Raw genomic sequence first — 17781 nt, 5'->3', positions numbered from 1 at the left:
GAAAACTCTCTTCCCACAGGGTTTCAGGGGCATGGACATCACTTACCACGTCTTAGCACAGATACTTGCACTTTGGAGGACTGGCTCCCTGCTGAGGAGAAGACAGAGCAGCGGTACTCGGTATTTTCCTGGATGCTGTCCTGCAGCCAGCTGAGCAGATGGGTCCTGCCATCAGGCAGTGCATGGGTCTGCACAGGCACACACGTCTCCAGGACATGTCTGTTTTTCTCCCAGGTGAGGCGGATGTCCTCAGGACCTGTAGGCACATGGACCATCTCCATCCATGTCCTGAATCTCAAGACTCAGAGGAACTGCCTGATGGGGGAAGGGGTCTCCCCAGATGAAGGGTTCTGCCTCAGCTGGAGCACAATTGACTTAGAGCAGTTTCCGATTTAGTTCCTGGACTTTGTCTGGAACTCACCCCAATAAAGGGTAGGAAAGGGCTAAAGATTCTTGGGACCATCTCTTCCTCCTGGCTTCCTGCCCTTGGACCTCATGTCTTCAGTCAAAGCACACCATGCACACACACAATCCCAGTCTATATAATTGGTTTCTTTCTACTCAAGTGTTTTAAACTCTAGCCACAAATTATTCCATCTATCTACTAGTGTATCTGAATATGTACCTAAACATATATGTATACACATTTATCTCTAAGTCCATCAACTGGGGATTATAGATACAGGCTTTCCTCAATGTCTGCAGAGGACTGGCTTTAAGACACAATATTTAAGTCATATATATATATATATATATATATAGTATATATAATCTACGTATATCTACTGTATACTTTAAATCATCTCTGGATTACCTAGAAACCCTAATTTAACACTAATGCTATAAAATAGCCGATATACTGCATTGCTTAAGGAGAGTTATAAGAAAAATGTCTGAACACATTTAGTACCAACTCAATTTTTCTATTTTTATGAATATTTCTGATCCCTGGTTGACTGATTCATGGGTGTGGAAATTGCAAGTGTTCTTTTCTTTGGAACTGCTTAATGTCTTCATGATATCATGTTTGATTAGCTATTCCCCAGCTGATGCGCAGTTAGCTTCTTAAAGCTAATTTTAAGAAACTTCTTAAAGTAAAAGAGACTCTGGCAGTATCAAAAACTCAAAGAATGACTATAACATCAAACATGAATGTCATAACTAAAAGAAACTTAATCTTGCATTCTATCCACCAGCTCCCACAATGGTGAGGACAGGGGCATCTGGAAGGTTCTCATGACCAAACCATCAGATAAAGAATCATGGTAGATCAAGTTAGAGATGCACACTTGTGTGTGGGCAGGAATGGCCTGAACATATTGCAAATTCCACTGTAATGAGGATGATCTTAAACTTAGGTCATACTGGTCAAATAATGGGCATCATCACTAGGCATGAAAAACTTTTTAAAGTACTTACATTGCATTCCTTCTTTTTAAGCTATCCAACTCCTTTTGAATGCAGAGATTGAAGAGAGAGGGAAATGGGTTAAAACCAATCTGCATGATAGGTGTCAGGGGGACAAGCCTGTAATGTTAGCTATTCAGGAGGCTGAGATCTGAGGATCTGGTTCAAAGCCAGCCCAGGCAGGAAAGTCTGTGAGACTCATACCTCCAATTAACAAAAAGCCAGAAATGGAGCTGTAGTTTAAGTGGTAAAGCACTAGCCTTGGGCAAAAAGTCTCATGGACAGTGCCCAGGTCCTGAGTTCAAGTTCTAGGACTGGCACAAACCAAAAACCATTCTGTCCCCATCTGTGCTGTGCCACTGGTGGGTACCAGCAGTGGCTACAAATCCAAATCTATGACAACATAGCTGTTCATGTCCTGTATACTAAGCTCATGAGGTTTCATTTTCCCATCTCCCATCCAAGGCCCTGCTGGAAAGACCACTTGTTTCTTCCCTGGGCCACTCCAGGGCACTCCATCATCCAATCTTGCCAGGATGGCCTGGCTGGGGTGCTGCCCACAGCCTTCTCATCTGGTTGGTTTTGTGGGGGGGGGGTGGCAGGTAGTACTGTTACAGAGTAGCCTCCTACGCGGACCTCTGTTGGCTCTCTTGGTATCAAGTGTATGGCCCTGAAAGGAAGTCCACTGTCTTCTAGCTGGGAATGAGGATGTCATCCCCAAGGTCAGTCCTACTAGGTCCCATAGTCCTTACATGCTCAAAGCCACTTCTGGGAATTTTCTGCTCTCAGCTATGAGAAAGCTCTTAAAGCTTCAGCAAGCTTGGGGTTCTCATCTATCAATGCTCACCCTGACCATTTCACTCAGGCCTGCTCTGAGAAGCTCAGGACAGGGCAGTTCTAGGAGCCTCATTTTCTAGAAATCTGCTTATGGTAGCCCCAGACCTCATGTGATTCCCCAGCAACCATGTGATGTTTTAACTTGTTCTGGGTTCTGGGCAATATGAGCTGCTGGCTCAGACTTCACTTGATTTTGTTCTTCTCAGACTAGGACTGAGAGATACAAGGACAGAACCAAACCCCATCCCTATGCAGCTGCATTTGCTACCTCGACTGGAGCCCAAGTCCAAGTGTGTTATTCCTCTTTACGACCTATTATCCACCTTACTGCAGTAAGGTGGATCTGAAGTTCACCTCCTCAAGACATCCCAAAACACATCCACACAGTCAGGACTGCACCTACAACTGGAGACAACTGAGGGTTGGATTGGCTCTGACACTGGGCATCCTAATCCATCCCTAAAGGATGTGGGCTTCCATCCAAGAGGGGGCAGCCTGGACAGAAACTGGGAGAGGCCTGATGGCTGGAACCTGTCAACAGCCAGAGGGAATCCTGGAATGGGAAATGTCACAGAGGCCACTCTCCTGGTGTGCCCTCCTTTAAGGCACAAGTGACTAGGTTAGGGCTATCAAGGACTTTGCTGCCCAACCCCCACTTTGCTTCCCACAAAGGTCCCAGAAGGTCTGTGGACAGAGCAAGATAGAGGTCTGAGCAGTCGGGCTCAAAAGGATGCAGCTGCCCATCAATCAGGAGGCCTAGCTACAGAGGAAGGGCTTCTGCTGGGTTCAGCAGGCCTCATAAATGATCCAGGCCCATGCAGCAGCAGCAATGCAGTCATATAGTGGCAAGTCTCATGGTGACCCTCACATACAGAACCTGCCCCAGGACATTGTGTGGCAAGAGTGCTTTATAGATGTGACTAGTGAAGGATCTGTATAGACCTTGATCTGGATGGGCCTGGGTGTATATGTAGGGATTGTGCATGTATGGAGGGTCGTGGGTGTTTTATGTGTTGTCTAGTTGGTCCATGGAATGCATAAGGCATGGCTAGGTGTGGTTTGATATACATAATGGGTATACAACATGGGACTGAGGTGTGTGTAGTATGGTATGTGGTATGCATATGGCACGATACACAAATGATGTATGAGTGGGTGATGCACACACGTGGTATGGTGTGTGCACTGTGGTATATGCATGGTAAGAAGCATGTGTGTGCTGTGGTGGCATGCGTGTGGTATGTACTTATGGTATATGGTGTGTTAGATGTGTATGCTGTGCAGTATGGCATGTGATAGGTATATACTGTCAATGTGTAGTGGCATTTGGTGTATTATGTGTAATCTGTAGTGTTGTATTTAGGATGTGTGTGATATGATGTGGTCTGTGTATAGTGTAGTAAGATGTGTTATCTGGTATCTGGGGGTATGTGGTGGGTGTTTAGTGTGGTGTTCAGTGTATGTGTGTCACAAGTGTGCATGTGGTTATTTGTGTGGTGTGTGTAGTATTTGCTGAGCCATCTTGCCTCAGCACATAGTGAAACATAACGAACTCAATCCTACTAGTCAGTGGCAGGATATGTAGAGAGCAGTGGCAGACCTGGACTAATGGTACAGTACCACTGTCAGGTAGCAGGGCAGTCACAGCTGTCGGTCCGATGCTGGTCAGGATGTGCCAGGATGTGCAGGCAGTGAGCTGCTCTGTGGCCAGCCTGGGTGCTGCCTTCAACAATTTGGGCAAAGGCCTGAGGAAGGGCACTACCTTGTTCTGCCCATCCTGCCTGGCACTAAACCACGGGGGGTGGGGGGAGGAGAGGTGGATTAGGGACCGTGGTGAGCCATTTTCAGTGGCCTAGCAGGGATTGACTCTAGTCACAGGTGACCAGTACCCTGGCCATCTCACCAGAACACTGTGGGCTCATGAACTGTTGACCCACCTGCATTGCATGCTATGCTATCCTTTCCTGGCAACTAAGTCACACACAGTACAGGACACTGCCCTCCAGATAGACTCCCACAGGGAAGCAGGGGCTGACCAGACCATCTGACCCCTAATCAGCCCTCACTGGAGGTGAGATGCCCCTGCGATAAAGGTCACCAGCAGAGCCATGGGGGGGTAGGAACTACCCAAAGAAGTGCAAGATTTTGTCTTATTGGAGAAATGGGAGCAACCTTCCAGGTCAAAGTTAGAAAATTGGCATTTGTGCCAAACCTGGTCCAGGATGGTTTCTGTCAGTATCTGCCCATCATTACACGACATCCATTACTGCTTTTACAGCACGGTGCCCAAGCTGAGTAGTTGTGATGGAGACCACTCTGCTGGAGTCACAGTAAGTTCCAAATAGTCAACTCCTGGACCTTTGTGGTTGACCTCTGCATTATCTGAGGAACAGCTTTGTGATGACTGTTTACAGTTCATTTCTGGATAAACTGCTGTGAAAGTAAGCTACAACTTGACCCCAGAAGCACAGCCATGAAGGCGGAAGGAGCTAGAAGATGGAGTAGACATGGAGAGGCCCTCCTCACATGCCACTGTGATTCCAGCGGCAGTCAATGGGGAGACAGTGACAGACAGGGTATGACTCACCTACAGCCTGGCAGAAGAGATGGAAGGTTCCCAGCGCCTGCACCTGCTGTGCCTGGTCACCCAGGAAGGGTGGCAGCAAGGTGACCTGCATGCTGTTGTGAGGCCCTGAGCCCAAGGCTGGCCAGGGGCTTCGGGGAGAAGATGAGTTGGGGCCCAAACAGGACAGGGATGAGGAACCAGGAGGAGGGAAGGGCTTAGGAGATGAGGCTGCGAGACAGAGGACAGAAAAGAAAAGGGCACTAAGGAAGAAGGTAGTCAGGAACAGATCGCATGCTAGGGAATGCAAAATGCAGCAGGAAACAAGACAGGTGGATGAGGAAAAGGAAGTGCCCAGGACTATTACCGCCGGAGCCATCACACAAGTAACTAAGTAACAGCCTGCCCAAATCAATGATAAGGCTTCTCATTTATTTGGGTACTTTCCAAATATATACAATTCAAAGTAGAAAAATAAAAAGAAAGTAAATCTTATCAAAACACACATGTTGCCACCAAAATGACCAGATCACATCATGCTGGGGTGAGGCTGCCACACAGACACACAGAAACCCAGTTTATTGCTCTTTGCCATGGAATAAAAGTCTCCTTCTAATGGGTGCTTACAGACTGGGGATGTGGAGTGTAAAATGGGTGTGAAAATCGTACCGCCTGTTTACATCTTTAGTGACAGTCGTAGAAGTCATCTGGAATGAAATGTTGCTGCATGCCCAAGGACGCCGTGGTCTTGCCCACAGCTGGTAGCCCCATCTACCTGGCCCACTTTTCTTCCAGGAGGACAGCTCTGTGAAACCGAGGAGCAAGGCCACAGGGGACGCCCAAGGACAATGGGTATGAGATTAGACAGGAGGTGTTCAGACAACCAAAATCATCTTTCCAAAGGCTCTGTCCATGTGGACAGGAGATGTTGAGTGGCAGCATTGCCATGAACTTGTAAAATGCTTCTCCTTTACACAGCCCAATTCTATAGCCTTCTGTCACACAAAACCTGCCTTGTAGATGTGGGGCAACGGTCTTTGAGAGAGACCGAAAGGGGTGAGGGGGAAAGAGAAGAGAAAAACAATCTGTCTAAAATGATGCTTCTCTCAAAGAATAAAGAAATCAGTGTGTTCAACAGGTAGGTTTAGGTCCACATTTCTAAAAAGCAGAAAGAATGCCTTCAGCAAAAAGAGTCTATCCCTGAGAACCTTAAGCAACATAAGCCACATTGCATATCATATAACAAAATGTAGAAGATGCACATCTTCTAAATATTAAACATCTGCTCCTGTAATTATAAAAAAATGACCAAAGACATCAACATAATCAAGGCAAAAATACTAAAAAAATAATTAAATGGAAGAAAAGAATCGTGCCAATCTGGACAACAGGCAAATAAGTTACCAATCTGATAAACTAAAATGTCATTTCCAATCTGGAATTAAATTATATTTTAGTAGCTGCTACAAGAAGGGGACGCGGAAGGGTCACTCTTCCCAGCCAGTGGAGGTCACCATCTTTCCCCCCCCCGGACAAAAAAAGGGCTTAGGTAACTCGGTGCCACTACCCACAGGAACATCTTAAAGTACTCCAACGACTGCAGGACTTGAGACTGGGATGCAATGTTTTTCATTTTCCAAACGGACAAAGAGAAACAAGTCATAGCTTCAACTCAAGAGAAGAGACAAAGGGGTGAGGTTTGCTGCACAATCTTGAGACTCGGCTACTGCACTGGTTAAACACTAAACTCTCCACACACAGACTGAAAGACACAAGCAGGAGCACACAATGGGGCCTCAGTCTCCATCGGCATCTGAGTCAGCAAACTTCAGTTCACACTTGACGTCGAACGGCTTTTCCCTGGCAGAGAGATCATCGATCCTCTGTGAGTCCTCGCGGTCTGTGGGGACTTTGCTGGTGATGGTGTCCTGCTCTGTCTCATAGCCGGTGTCCAGAGCTGGCTTGGGATGCTCTCCATTCTGCTGGGAGAAGCTCCCGGGCTCTACTAACGTCTCCTTTACACTCTGCTCTAGGTCAGAAAAATCTGACTTGGGCTTCTTCTTCCCAAGCAGCAGGGCTGAACGGAATTTCAAGCACTGTCCGGGCAGGTAGCCCTTGTAACAGTTGTAGACCAAGAGGCAGAGGAAGAGGATGAAGATGAAGAGGAAGAGGGACATGAGAAGGCGGTTGTCACTTGACTTGAGATACACTGTCTTTGCTGAGTGGAGCTGTGGGACCTTGTTGATGACCTTTGGTTCACAGGAAGTGCTGGTGGGCGGGGGCTTGGGAGGTGAGGTGACAGCAATTGGTGTGGTGGCCTGGATGACTGGCGTTGGGGCAGATGACTCCAGGGAGGATGCCGCTGACATCCTGGGGGTTATTCTTCTACCTTCTGTCTGAGAAGCGGACAAAGTAGTGGTCACTGGGGTCCGTGGGATGATTTTTACCTCCAGGACATGCTTGGTGAGCAGCTGTGACACTGTCTTGTTCCTGACCCTCTCCTCTGACAGGCACTGGTATACCCCATTGTCTCCCTCAGACAGGTTGAAGATGAGCAGGTTTTTCCTGCCCACAAGACCATACTTAGGGCTCTCAGCCTTCAAGACACCGTTCTGGAACTTCCACACCACCTGGGCCAGGTTGGACTTTTGGGAGCATTTGAGTTCTGCTGTGCCACCATGCTTGAAAAAATGCTGCCGGAAATTTTCTTTACTTTTATCTGGAACATCAAGATAAATGTGTACAGCATCAACAACCCTCAACTGCTTTCAAATATTGGTCAATACCTACAGACGACACAAGAGTCTCATCCACGGAGCAAGATGGACCTTCAGGCCAACCGAAAAGATAAAAGACATGCGTGAACAAAGCAAGATATACCCTGGCTAGCAGCCAGGGATAAGGGCTCTGAGCAGCAGAAATCCCACATCTCACCCCAAGTCCTAGGAGAAAACTCATCAGGCTGGTGACAGTGAGCAATGACCAGTTATGCATCTGGATGGCAGTTATGTATCTGACTGAGTTAGATATCAAGTGATTATGCTAGCAGTTGGGGAGGCCTGAAGTTGGTGTTGGTCTTACATTTCTTTCCTGTTTCTCCTAACATAAAGATTGATGTCTGCTCAGACAGAGGAGGGATGGGTCCTGGGCATCTTAGGCCAATTCCAGCCCTGGCTTTAGCTATATCACTATCTCCCAGTAGTCAGCCACAGAAAATCAAATCGTGATGGGAAGGGAACACTAGTCGAACTAATTATGGGCTGCATGTCTCTTGTCTGAGGCGTTTAGGACCAGGATTTTTGGAATACAAATTTGTTCAGATTTTGGAGTATTTGCCTTTGTGAAATGAGATATAGCTTGGGAGAACTAAAACCTGAGCATGGGATTCATTTGTATTTCAAGTGCATCCTAGACATAGGGCCCACAGGTAAATTTATAGAATATTTAAAATATTTAACATGAGTTTCATGGTGTGAAATTTTCTACTTGGGGGGTTCACACTGGCACTCAAAAAATTTTCAGTTTTGTGAATATTGGGTGAGGGCTGCTCAGCCTATACTCAGGACCACTGCCTCTCATTCTCAGTAGGTGATTGTTTTGTTTAAGAAGCTCCAGCTAAGCAGAACAGAAAAGTGAAAAGTTGGAGTTTTCTAGTATAACCTACGCAAGTACGAATATTTTTCCTGTAATCAAGAAAGTCACAAATCAAGCACATGACATCTGAACTCTGATCAAAGGGGAGAAAGAAAAACACACATTCACACACATACAAATGCCACAGAGCTGAAGCACTGGAAATGGTTGGACAGCCTCGCTGTTCCTGAGGGGATGCTACAATGGGGAGCACTCACCTGGGCATGAGGACACATCGCCGCTCATCTCCTGAATCCAAGCCCTGAAAGGCAAAGGCCTCCTGTAAGTCACTGCACACTCACGGGGGAAGGGTCCACAGTGCCCTGTCCATACCTGCTGGGGCCCTGGGCCTCATGAAGATCCACACAGGTATATGTGGATGTACTCCAGGCACAGTAGGGGTCACGTGCCAGCACGCAGTCCTCACAGCTGCTATGTTTCCTGCAGAAGGCCAGGGGGACCTGGACCACTCCTGAGTTCGAGCTGGCATAGACAAACTTCCTGCCCTGTGTGCAGAAGGCAGAGACAGACAGGCATTAGGCAGATATCATAGACAGCAAGAGCTCCAGGACTCTGTGAGAATGACAGAGCATTTTTGAGCACTGTATGAAGGGGTAAATGAGCACCCCTCTACAGGATGAAAACTGGAATGACAGCAGATAGAAGACAGAGCCCAGTCCAGACCTGTACAATGCCTCTGTGACTCTGTATTGAAAGTAAGTCTGATTTGGGGCACAAATACCCACATGCTATCATCACTCTTCTGCAAATACAAAACCATATCAAAACCAATATCAAGAAGTAGTCTGGCCAGCAGTGCTGCAGCCACTGCTTGAGCTCCTGGCTCCTGATGGTTCACCATGATACCTGTGCCTTGGGTCCTACCTGGGCTTACCCAGCCTTTTTGTTTCTGACAGTACCCATGCATACAGCTCTGCAGACATGTAATGGAACTATCTAGCCAGCCCATCTAGACCTCCTTTCCACCCTACTGCCACACAACCTTCATCCCACTAACAAGAGATACCTTCATGAACACTGACACATTGGCTCAGAAAACCATGTAATGTGCACATGTCATATGCATCCAGATATATAAAAAGGGACTCAGGTATCTGTGTACCATGTTCACAGCAATCAAAGGACGGAAACAGACCAAGTGGCTACCTGTGGATGAATGGACAAACATGGTCTATGTAGACAATGGAACATTTTTGGGCCTTAAAAAGGATGGGTAGGACTGGGAAGATGGCTCAGTGGTAGAGTGCTTGCCTTGGATGCATGAGGCTCTGGGTTCGATTCCTCAGCACCACAGAAGCAGAAAAAAGCTGAAAGTGGTGCTGTGGCTCAAGTGGTAGAGCGCTCGCCTTGAGCTGAAGAGCTGAGGGACAGTGCCCAGGCCCAGAGTTCAGGCCCCACAACCATTAAAAAAAGAAAAAGGATGGGTAGTCTAACATATACTATAGACTTTGTGCCAAGTGGAATAAGCCAGTCACAAGAGAGATGCATGACTTTACTTATAGGAATTGTCTAGAGTAGTAAAACTCAAAGAGACAGATGAAAGAATAGGGGGAGGGGCTGCTCAAGGGCTGGGGAACAAGATGGAGAAAATGTGGACAGAGTCCTAGTTCAGAAAAATGAAAAGTTCTGGTGATGGAAGGAGGCAATGGCTGCAGATCAAGCAATGTATTTAAGACTGCTGAGCTGTATACCTAAAAAGTGGGTGGGGGCTGGGAATATGACTTAGTGGTAGAGTGCTAGCCTTGAGCAAAAGAAGCTCGGGGACAGTGCCCAGGCCCTAGGTTCAAGCCCTAGGACTGTCACTCACACACACACACACACACACACGTGGGATAGAGACTGCACTAGTGACTGGTGTCTGTAATCCAAGCTACTCAGAGGCTGAGATCTAAGGATCACAGTTTGAAAAGGCACATAGGATTCTTACTTCCAATTAACTAGCAAAAAGGCTGGATGTGGAGCTATGGTAGAACACCAGCCCTGGGTGAAATAGCTAAGGAACAGTAAGTGCCCAGGCTCTGAGTTCAAGCCTTAGTACCAGCACAAAAAAATAAAAATAAACAAAACAATGAACAAACAAAATGGGATAGTATACTTAAAGTCTGTATTTTTTTTCCTGTGATTGGAATGGAGCCCAGGGAATTGGATATACCAGGCACATGATACACCAGGGAGCCCCACCCTCATCTACATGTGTATTTACCATAATTAAAACCAAATCCTGCCATGATAATCAGAGGAGATAGTTCATGATGAGAACCTACCTCCACCCTAGTTGTAGGACAGAAGAGCTGTGCTACTAGCCCCTTCTGAGCCTTCACAGGAGCTGCTATAATGCTGCTTCTCTACTTTCCTCTGTGAGCAGAGGAAGGAGAACATCTGACAGGCAGAAAATAGCTGTTCCCTGTAGCCATGGTGACACAACCATACATGCAAATTCACCAAGGCTAACTGACTCAAGAAGAAGACATGGGGGGCTCGGAAGGTGGCTCAGTGGTAAAGTGCTTGCCTTGCATGCATGAGGCCCTGGGTTCGATTCCTCAGCACCACACAAGCAGAGAAAGCTGTAAGTGGTGCTTCGCTGAAGTGGTAGAGCACTAGCCTTCAGCTGAGGGACAGCACCCAGGCCCAGAGTTCAGGCCCCATGACCAGCCAAAAAAAAAAAAAAATGAAGGTATGGGACACTAAGGGCCTATGCAACCTTTCTCACCTGCCCTAAGCAACCGAGTCACATGTAGTGGAGGCTCAAGGACCCCAGCAGGCAGGGGCTTCCAGGGCACAAAGGTATAAATAAACCCCTGAAAACAGAATGGGGAGGGTTCCACATGTACGCTGTTACAGTTTGGTGCTGTGTGCACCTGCCATCAGGCAGAACTCAGTTACACAGGTATGCTGGGGATGCTGGCCAGACAGAGTACTTCATACCTATGATGAAGAGCTGATGGGGTGGGTCCTGCTGGGTCACTAATTTGCCTATCTCCACAGGACCTCCTGCAGCACCTCCTTCTCAATAGAAACTCACACTAACTCTCCAGTTTCTTCCAAAGAACAGTGCGCACTAGGTCCCCAGTTCCTTCCAAAGAACACTGTACTATAGATGCCTCCTGGGTGCTTGTGCAAGTCTGGATGAAGCAAATGTGCAACCTGGGAGCTCCAGATGTTACTAGGGAAAGGTCAGAGCTGGCTCACACAGCCACTTTCAAGTCTTTGGCCCTATTGGTCTCTGGATACAAAAGGGAAAACGAACACAGATACTTAGTCTCTGGAAGCTCACAGACCAATTAGATTTCCTTTCTTCTCCTTTTCAGAACTAGTAAGTAAATGTACTTTTTTCATGTTGCAAGAGGATCAAGGAATGAAACTGAAAATCAGCCAGTCTCCTTGGGCTTTGTGGACACAGCTGGGGAAGAGGGTGGGAAGACTTTGGAGGGATGTTTGCAAACATGCAGCTGCTGAGAGGCCAGCTCTATTTTCTCTACATGGAATGATGTCTGTGTAATGTGGGCAGAGGCCCTGGGTACTCTGGGTCTTGGGCAGGCACCAACTCAGGAAGACAGTGCACTGCAGGGCCAGTGTGAATGTTCATCCCTGCCACAGGCTGCTCGAGCAGTCAACTTGAGATTCTCAGCCACAGATGTTATGTGGGCCAAAAGTCAGAGCAAGGCCTTGGAAAGGAGGAAGAAAACAGGACAGGACCAGCAATGGACATTACAAGTATGGCCCAGGTCACAGTATAGGGGCCTGCATGAGGCCCTCAGGAGACTCTGACAAGGAGAGGAGCATCCTGGATGACAGGAACATGACCTGGGCCAGCCACAGGCAGGTGGCAGCCCAGTTCACAGATCCTGAACCTCATGAGATTCATGGAACCCTCACAGCAACCATGTGTGTGTGTGTGTGTGTGTGTGTCTGTCTGTCTGTCTGTCTGTCTGTCTGTGTGTCTGTGTGTGTGTCTGTCTGTGTGTTTGTCTGTGTGTGTATGTGGTGTATGAGGGGTGATTTAAGACCATTTTAAGAAGAGGAAACAGAAGCACACCGACACCTGAGGGCCACAGCAGTCAGGATCTGAACTTGCCTGTGTTCTGCTCCTCACTGCTGTAGCCCAGCTGTGGTACCACTTCCCACACCCAACATGACAGAGGACAGCCAGTGAGTCAAATCCAATCTCTACCCCCCTTTGGATGTTTCTATCTTGCCCCCCAGCGAAGAGATTTGCATTTCTTTTTTAAGGGTGAGTAAAAATAGTGTTTTGCTTCCTATTAAACTAGCTTGGTGTCCACAGACTGGCTTACTCTAAGCTAAACTCAGGCAGTCAAGGTTCCAGCCTCCAGAATGTATTGTCAGTTTCTTCCTAGGAAACATGTGCTTCCCTTGGTTAAGAAGGAAGAGTGGTGTTGACATAGGTGAGAACTGTAGAGTTACTTGCCATTTCTCTTACAAGTTCTACACTGATGAGTCTCTGTACACGGTGACATTCACCTACAAGTCTGCAATCTTAAAGGGTCAGGACACAAGGACATGTTTTCATGGGACAGGACCTGTCTCAACTTGGCATCTGCCATCCGCACCAAGGGTTCAGTGAAGTTTTGTCTGTCTGCCTCCTTCTGATGTTTATAAAACAGCGTTCTATATAGACCCAAAGGCCAGCTCACCTGAGCAGCCATACTCAGGCAGATCAGTTTACATCACAGACCTCAGTAAACGGGCCACCAGCCCTACTACCTTGGCCACTTTACCTTCTTCAAAGACAGTAGTAGGGTTTGGACTGGCTCAGAGTTCTGGAAGAGTCGTGTTTCCTCAATGATGTGGACATCGTTGTCAAGGCTGACAGCTTTGTGGAGGGTGCCCCGATCTGCAAGATCAAATCCCCAGGTAAATGAGACAGCCCCAGAAGGACACGCCTAGGTCAGCAAATGAAGGTCACCAAGGTCACTCAGAGGCAAATGCTCCCCACTGGGCATATCCAAAATACTCTCTCAATGAAATGCTGAGACTAAGAGGACAGTGTTGCATTGACATGAAAGAGAGCCAGGTGCCAGTGGTTCACTCCTGTATTCCTAGCTACTTGAGAGATTGAGACCAGGAGGACCATGGTTTGATACCACATCAGGGAGAAAAAGGTTGGTAGACTCCCTTCTCAATCCATATCTGGATAAAATGGAGCATGTGTATCATACTAAGTGGTGTGGGAGGTGGAGAATGTCAGTCTAGTCCAACTCCAGCAAAAAAGTCTGCGAGTCTATCTCCAAAGAATGAAGATGCATGTGGTAGTGCACAGCTGTTATGCAGGCAGTATAGAAAGCCTGAAGTAGGCAGATGGTGACTGCAACGAACGACCTCAACAACAGATCCCAGTCTAGCAAGTATGAGGCCATGAGTTCAAAGGCTACTCCTATCCTTCGTCCCCCTGCTCCTCCCCCACAAAAAAAGATTAAAAAGCCATTTGCAAAGTATTCTTATTTTCTCATGAAGTATAAGGCCCTATAACATGTGAAATCAAACACTTTTCATCAATCAAGTTGACTCAGAGAGTGGAGGCTGATTCCACTTGAGGCAGCTCCTGAGCTCCACGGACTCTCCAGAGATTCATCCCAACAGGGCTACAGGCAGGTGAGGGCAGGGCATATGTCAGCTGGGAAGCGACAGGGGTGGGCTCAGAGCCCTGCCACCTGCAGAGGCTACAGGCCATGGTCCAGAAATACTGGTTCTAGAAGGCAGATGAGGAGGTGTGCCTCCAACAGGTCAGGACCTGTCTAGGTCCTTCCAGGTTGCAGTGACAGGCCCATCAGCACTTAGGAAATGCCAGGCTGATCAGAGCTCATAACCACCACTGACAGAATCATTCAGGGATTTCTTTGCAATAGCCAGTTCACACACTGATTAGGATTTGCAATCTTTTATAAGCTTTCCAATTGGCTAATGGACAGAAAGACCTGGAAGTCCAGGTATTGTAATGTCTCAGAAATCAGTTCATAGTATCACAAACCTCTTGTCACCCCTAAGGATTTTAAGTGGACTTGACACAGACTCACTGTGACTGTGAAGCCCTCAGAACCCACCTGTGCTGATAAACATGACATCATAGATGGTCCCATCCAGGGCCTGGGTCCTGTCCACCACGATCTGGGTGTAGTTCACATCTTTTTTGACTAATCTGGGCTTGTTGTCTATGGGAGTTACTGAATCATCCATCAAAGGGTGGTCTTTGACAAACTGAAGTGTTTTGTCTGGTAAATTCAAAGAGCTGGTGTAGTTGGCTGCACGTGCCTCGCTGTTGATGCACTGTGAGGGCAAAAGTTTTCCTGGTTAACATGCCTGCCTGTCATCAACCAACCACAGCATTGGGAATCATGGAAGGTGTAGCACTGGGAGAGACACTGAATGTCTCCAAAGAAGAGTGACAGGGGATACCTGGATATCTCATTCCCAGGAATCAGAGGACACAGCACATTCACAGGATAAAACTGTGCTTTTGATGCATAATCAGAGTAGGAATTATCTATCAAAGAGCACAGAAAGCATTGCTGCTGAACAGTCTGATCCTAAATAGCATAAAAAAGTAAAATGTCAAGAATGTTTTGGGTACCAACCTCCTGATGTCCATTAACCTAAATTCCTAAGCAGCAGAGGACATATTTACTGAGCCCAGAAGAATGATGACAGTGTCTGCCAGACACTCAAAAGATCCAGTCCTGGGAAAGGACTAGGTTAGGGCCCATCCAAGAGCCATATCAATGCCCACCTACTGTGTGGGAAACAATGACTGGACAATGAGATCAGCCTAGAATGATTAGTTTGTTTTACCTAAAATTGACTACTTTTTGTAGGGGAGAAAGTAGTTCGTGACATTGCAGAAGCCTTTGTGGATAAATTCTTTCTCAGTAGGAAACTAAAAATGAACTAGTCCCTAACTGTATTACACAATGTTACTTTTACAAAACACCCCGCCAGTAGCATATCTCAGTCCGGGAGTCTTGCAAGACCCATTATTCCACACACAGAAGCAAACAGTGAAGGAGAGCTGGGTTCCTCAGCAATCAGGCTCAACAGCTGCCTGGCTGGGTGGAGACTCCTCTGACCAGGGGACCCACAGAGAGCTCTGGCAACCTTGTCAAGTTTCATCTTGTTGGACTCAACCCTTGGATGTTAACAACAGCCCTTCTTTCAAGCTACCCCGCTGCTTACCGCTCCAGGTCGCGGAGTGGGCACTGGTCCATTGTATCGCACCCACTTAGTGTGGGACTGCTCCACTGTGGTACTCTGCATATACTTGCCACGAGAGAAAACTGCTTCCACCGTGGAGAGCGTGTAGGCACAGACTGCTGACAGCCCCACATTGTTCCTGCAAAGGGAGGCTATGTGAGCTTACAGAAAGCAGCAGACCAGCAGGGAGAGCACATATCACACCTGCCAAAGGCACTTACAGCTGTGGGGTGAAGAGTGCATAGAACACAGGCTCCTTGAGGTCTGGGGCCCTCAGCACAAAAACATCTTGCAGTATGTTGAATATCAGGCCTATGTCTTGCTGGGAGCAGATCAGTTTGGCCTTCAGGAAAGAGGTCCACTTCCTCTGCAAGGTCCTCAGGCCTCCTTGGTCCCCCTGGAACAATGGGTAGAGGATAGGACAGGGGAGCTTAGATGCCCTGTAAACAGGTGGTCTGCATACAGGGTGCAATGTCCACCCTCACTAGCTCACAGCATGGCCCAGACAAGCTTTGCTGAGTGAAAGGAAAACAGATAGTTCTGCGCTAGCTTAGATCAGACTTTCTGGATCAAAATAAATACAAAAGACAAAAAAAAAAAAAATCCCCTCCCTTAAAACTTATCTGATAACAACGGAAACTAGTCCACAGCACTCTGAATGCCACTGAACTCTGGCTCTGAGAAGGCTCACTCTTGGCTCCAGGGTTCTCAAAACTACAACTTGTAAATGAATAATAAGGGCCTCCAGTCCTGAAACCTATCTTGGGTGAATGTGTGAATGTCTCCCTTTGATAGGTCCATGCCTCTACCTCCATTCTACTTGCTGACATATAGCTAGAATACAGTGGGCATACTAGATTGTCCTTAAACACTGTGCAGTTGCCAGTGACTGAGAGATAACAACTCTCAGGACTTTGTGGTTGGGCAAGAATACAACTGATTGACCTTATCCATGGTTTCCTTCCCATGGTTTCAGTTATGGAGATCAGAAAGTCTCAGGCTCTTTTACTGTGTGTGCTGATACTGGGTCTTGAACTCAATGTCTGGGCCCTGGATATTAGCTTTTCTGCTCAAGGCTGGTGCTCTACCACTTGAGCCACAGCTCTACTTCCAAGATTTTGCTGGTTAATTGAAGTTTTATAAAAGCCTCAGAGTTGGCTTTGATCTGTGATCCCCAGATCTCAGACTAATTAGATAAGCTTATAGTTGTGATACACTGATCTTAGCCTTTTAATATTTGTTTTCACAATTTTGAGAGAAAATACATTCATATAAACTTAAAACAGTATGTCTGGGGCTGGAAAGGTGGCTCAGTGGTAGAGTGCTTGCCTTGCACTCATGAGGCCCTGGGTTCAATTTCTCAGCACCACATAAGCAAAAAGAAAAAAGCCAGAAGTGGCACTGTGGCTCAAGTGGTAGAGCGCTAGCCTTGAGCTGAAAAGAGCTGAGGGACAGCGCCCAGGCCCAGAGTTTAGGCCCCACGACTGGACCCAAAAAAAAACAAAAACAGTATGTCTTCATCACTGTCTATTCATAGCTAATGTTATGTTGTACTTAATTTATACTTTACATTTTACCACAGATGTGTAAAACACAGCATATATGGTTTTGGTACTGCTCATGGAGGTCTTAGACTAAATGTCACATGGGTCGGGAGGGAACCATTGCAATGTGCAGGCAGAAGAATAGGAGATAGAAGAGCTTTGTTTATTTTGAACACAATGATTTCACATCTCTACTGTGAAATCTAGGAGGACAAACGATGAATGTCATAAGAGAACCACATTTTCTTTCTGAGGTTTCAGCAGAGGAAATGTCCAGCATGTCTGTGACCATATGTCTCATGGGCACTCAGGTCCTGAGGAGCAGCAGAAGGGTCTGAGTGCACAGGGTAGCAGAAACAGGAGCCTGTGCTTACACTGGCCTCAGTCCAGCATTGAGAACAAGAAAAGGACTCTATGGGAACAACAAAAGATACGTTAGACCTGCAACTAGCACTTGGTGGGGGTATATTGTTGGATCCTGTTCACAGATACTCCTGCACTCCCCTCCTCCAGGACAAGATGTCAAGGACAGGGTCAAGTCTGTTCTGCCTGTATCCTGATGGCCACAGAACT

At 47.1% G+C, this 17781-nt stretch overlaps 1 protein-coding gene across 2 annotated transcripts in view; it reads right to left on the bottom strand.

The window, feature by feature from the left end:
- Positions 1 to 5218: 5218 nt before the first annotated feature.
- Positions 5219 to 17781, bottom strand: part of LOC106001327 (semaphorin-4D) — a 62880-nt gene continuing 50317 nt past the window's right edge. For both annotated transcript variants that reach the window (XM_013036439.1, XM_013036437.1), the window contains exons 10-16: positions 15886 to 16061; positions 15647 to 15803; positions 14521 to 14743; positions 13198 to 13313; positions 8774 to 8946; positions 8659 to 8702; positions 5219 to 7526 (exon numbers count right to left, since the gene is read on the bottom strand). In XM_013036439.1, coding sequence (XP_012891893.1) covers positions 6604 to 7526; positions 8659 to 8702; positions 8774 to 8946; positions 13198 to 13313; positions 14521 to 14743; positions 15647 to 15803; positions 15886 to 16061 — 1812 coding nt within the window. In that variant the 3' untranslated portion in view covers positions 5219 to 6603. The remainder of the gene's footprint in view (positions 7527 to 8658; positions 8703 to 8773; positions 8947 to 13197; positions 13314 to 14520; positions 14744 to 15646; positions 15804 to 15885; positions 16062 to 17781) is intronic.

This window comes from Dipodomys ordii, unplaced genomic scaffold, assembly GCF_000151885.1.
Source record: "Dipodomys ordii isolate 6190 unplaced genomic scaffold, Dord_2.0 Scaffold286, whole genome shotgun sequence".
NCBI lineage: Eukaryota > Metazoa > Chordata > Mammalia > Rodentia > Heteromyidae > Dipodomys > Dipodomys ordii.
The sequence above is the reverse complement of the archived record's forward strand: the minus strand, read 5'-3'. Positions and strand labels throughout refer to the sequence as shown.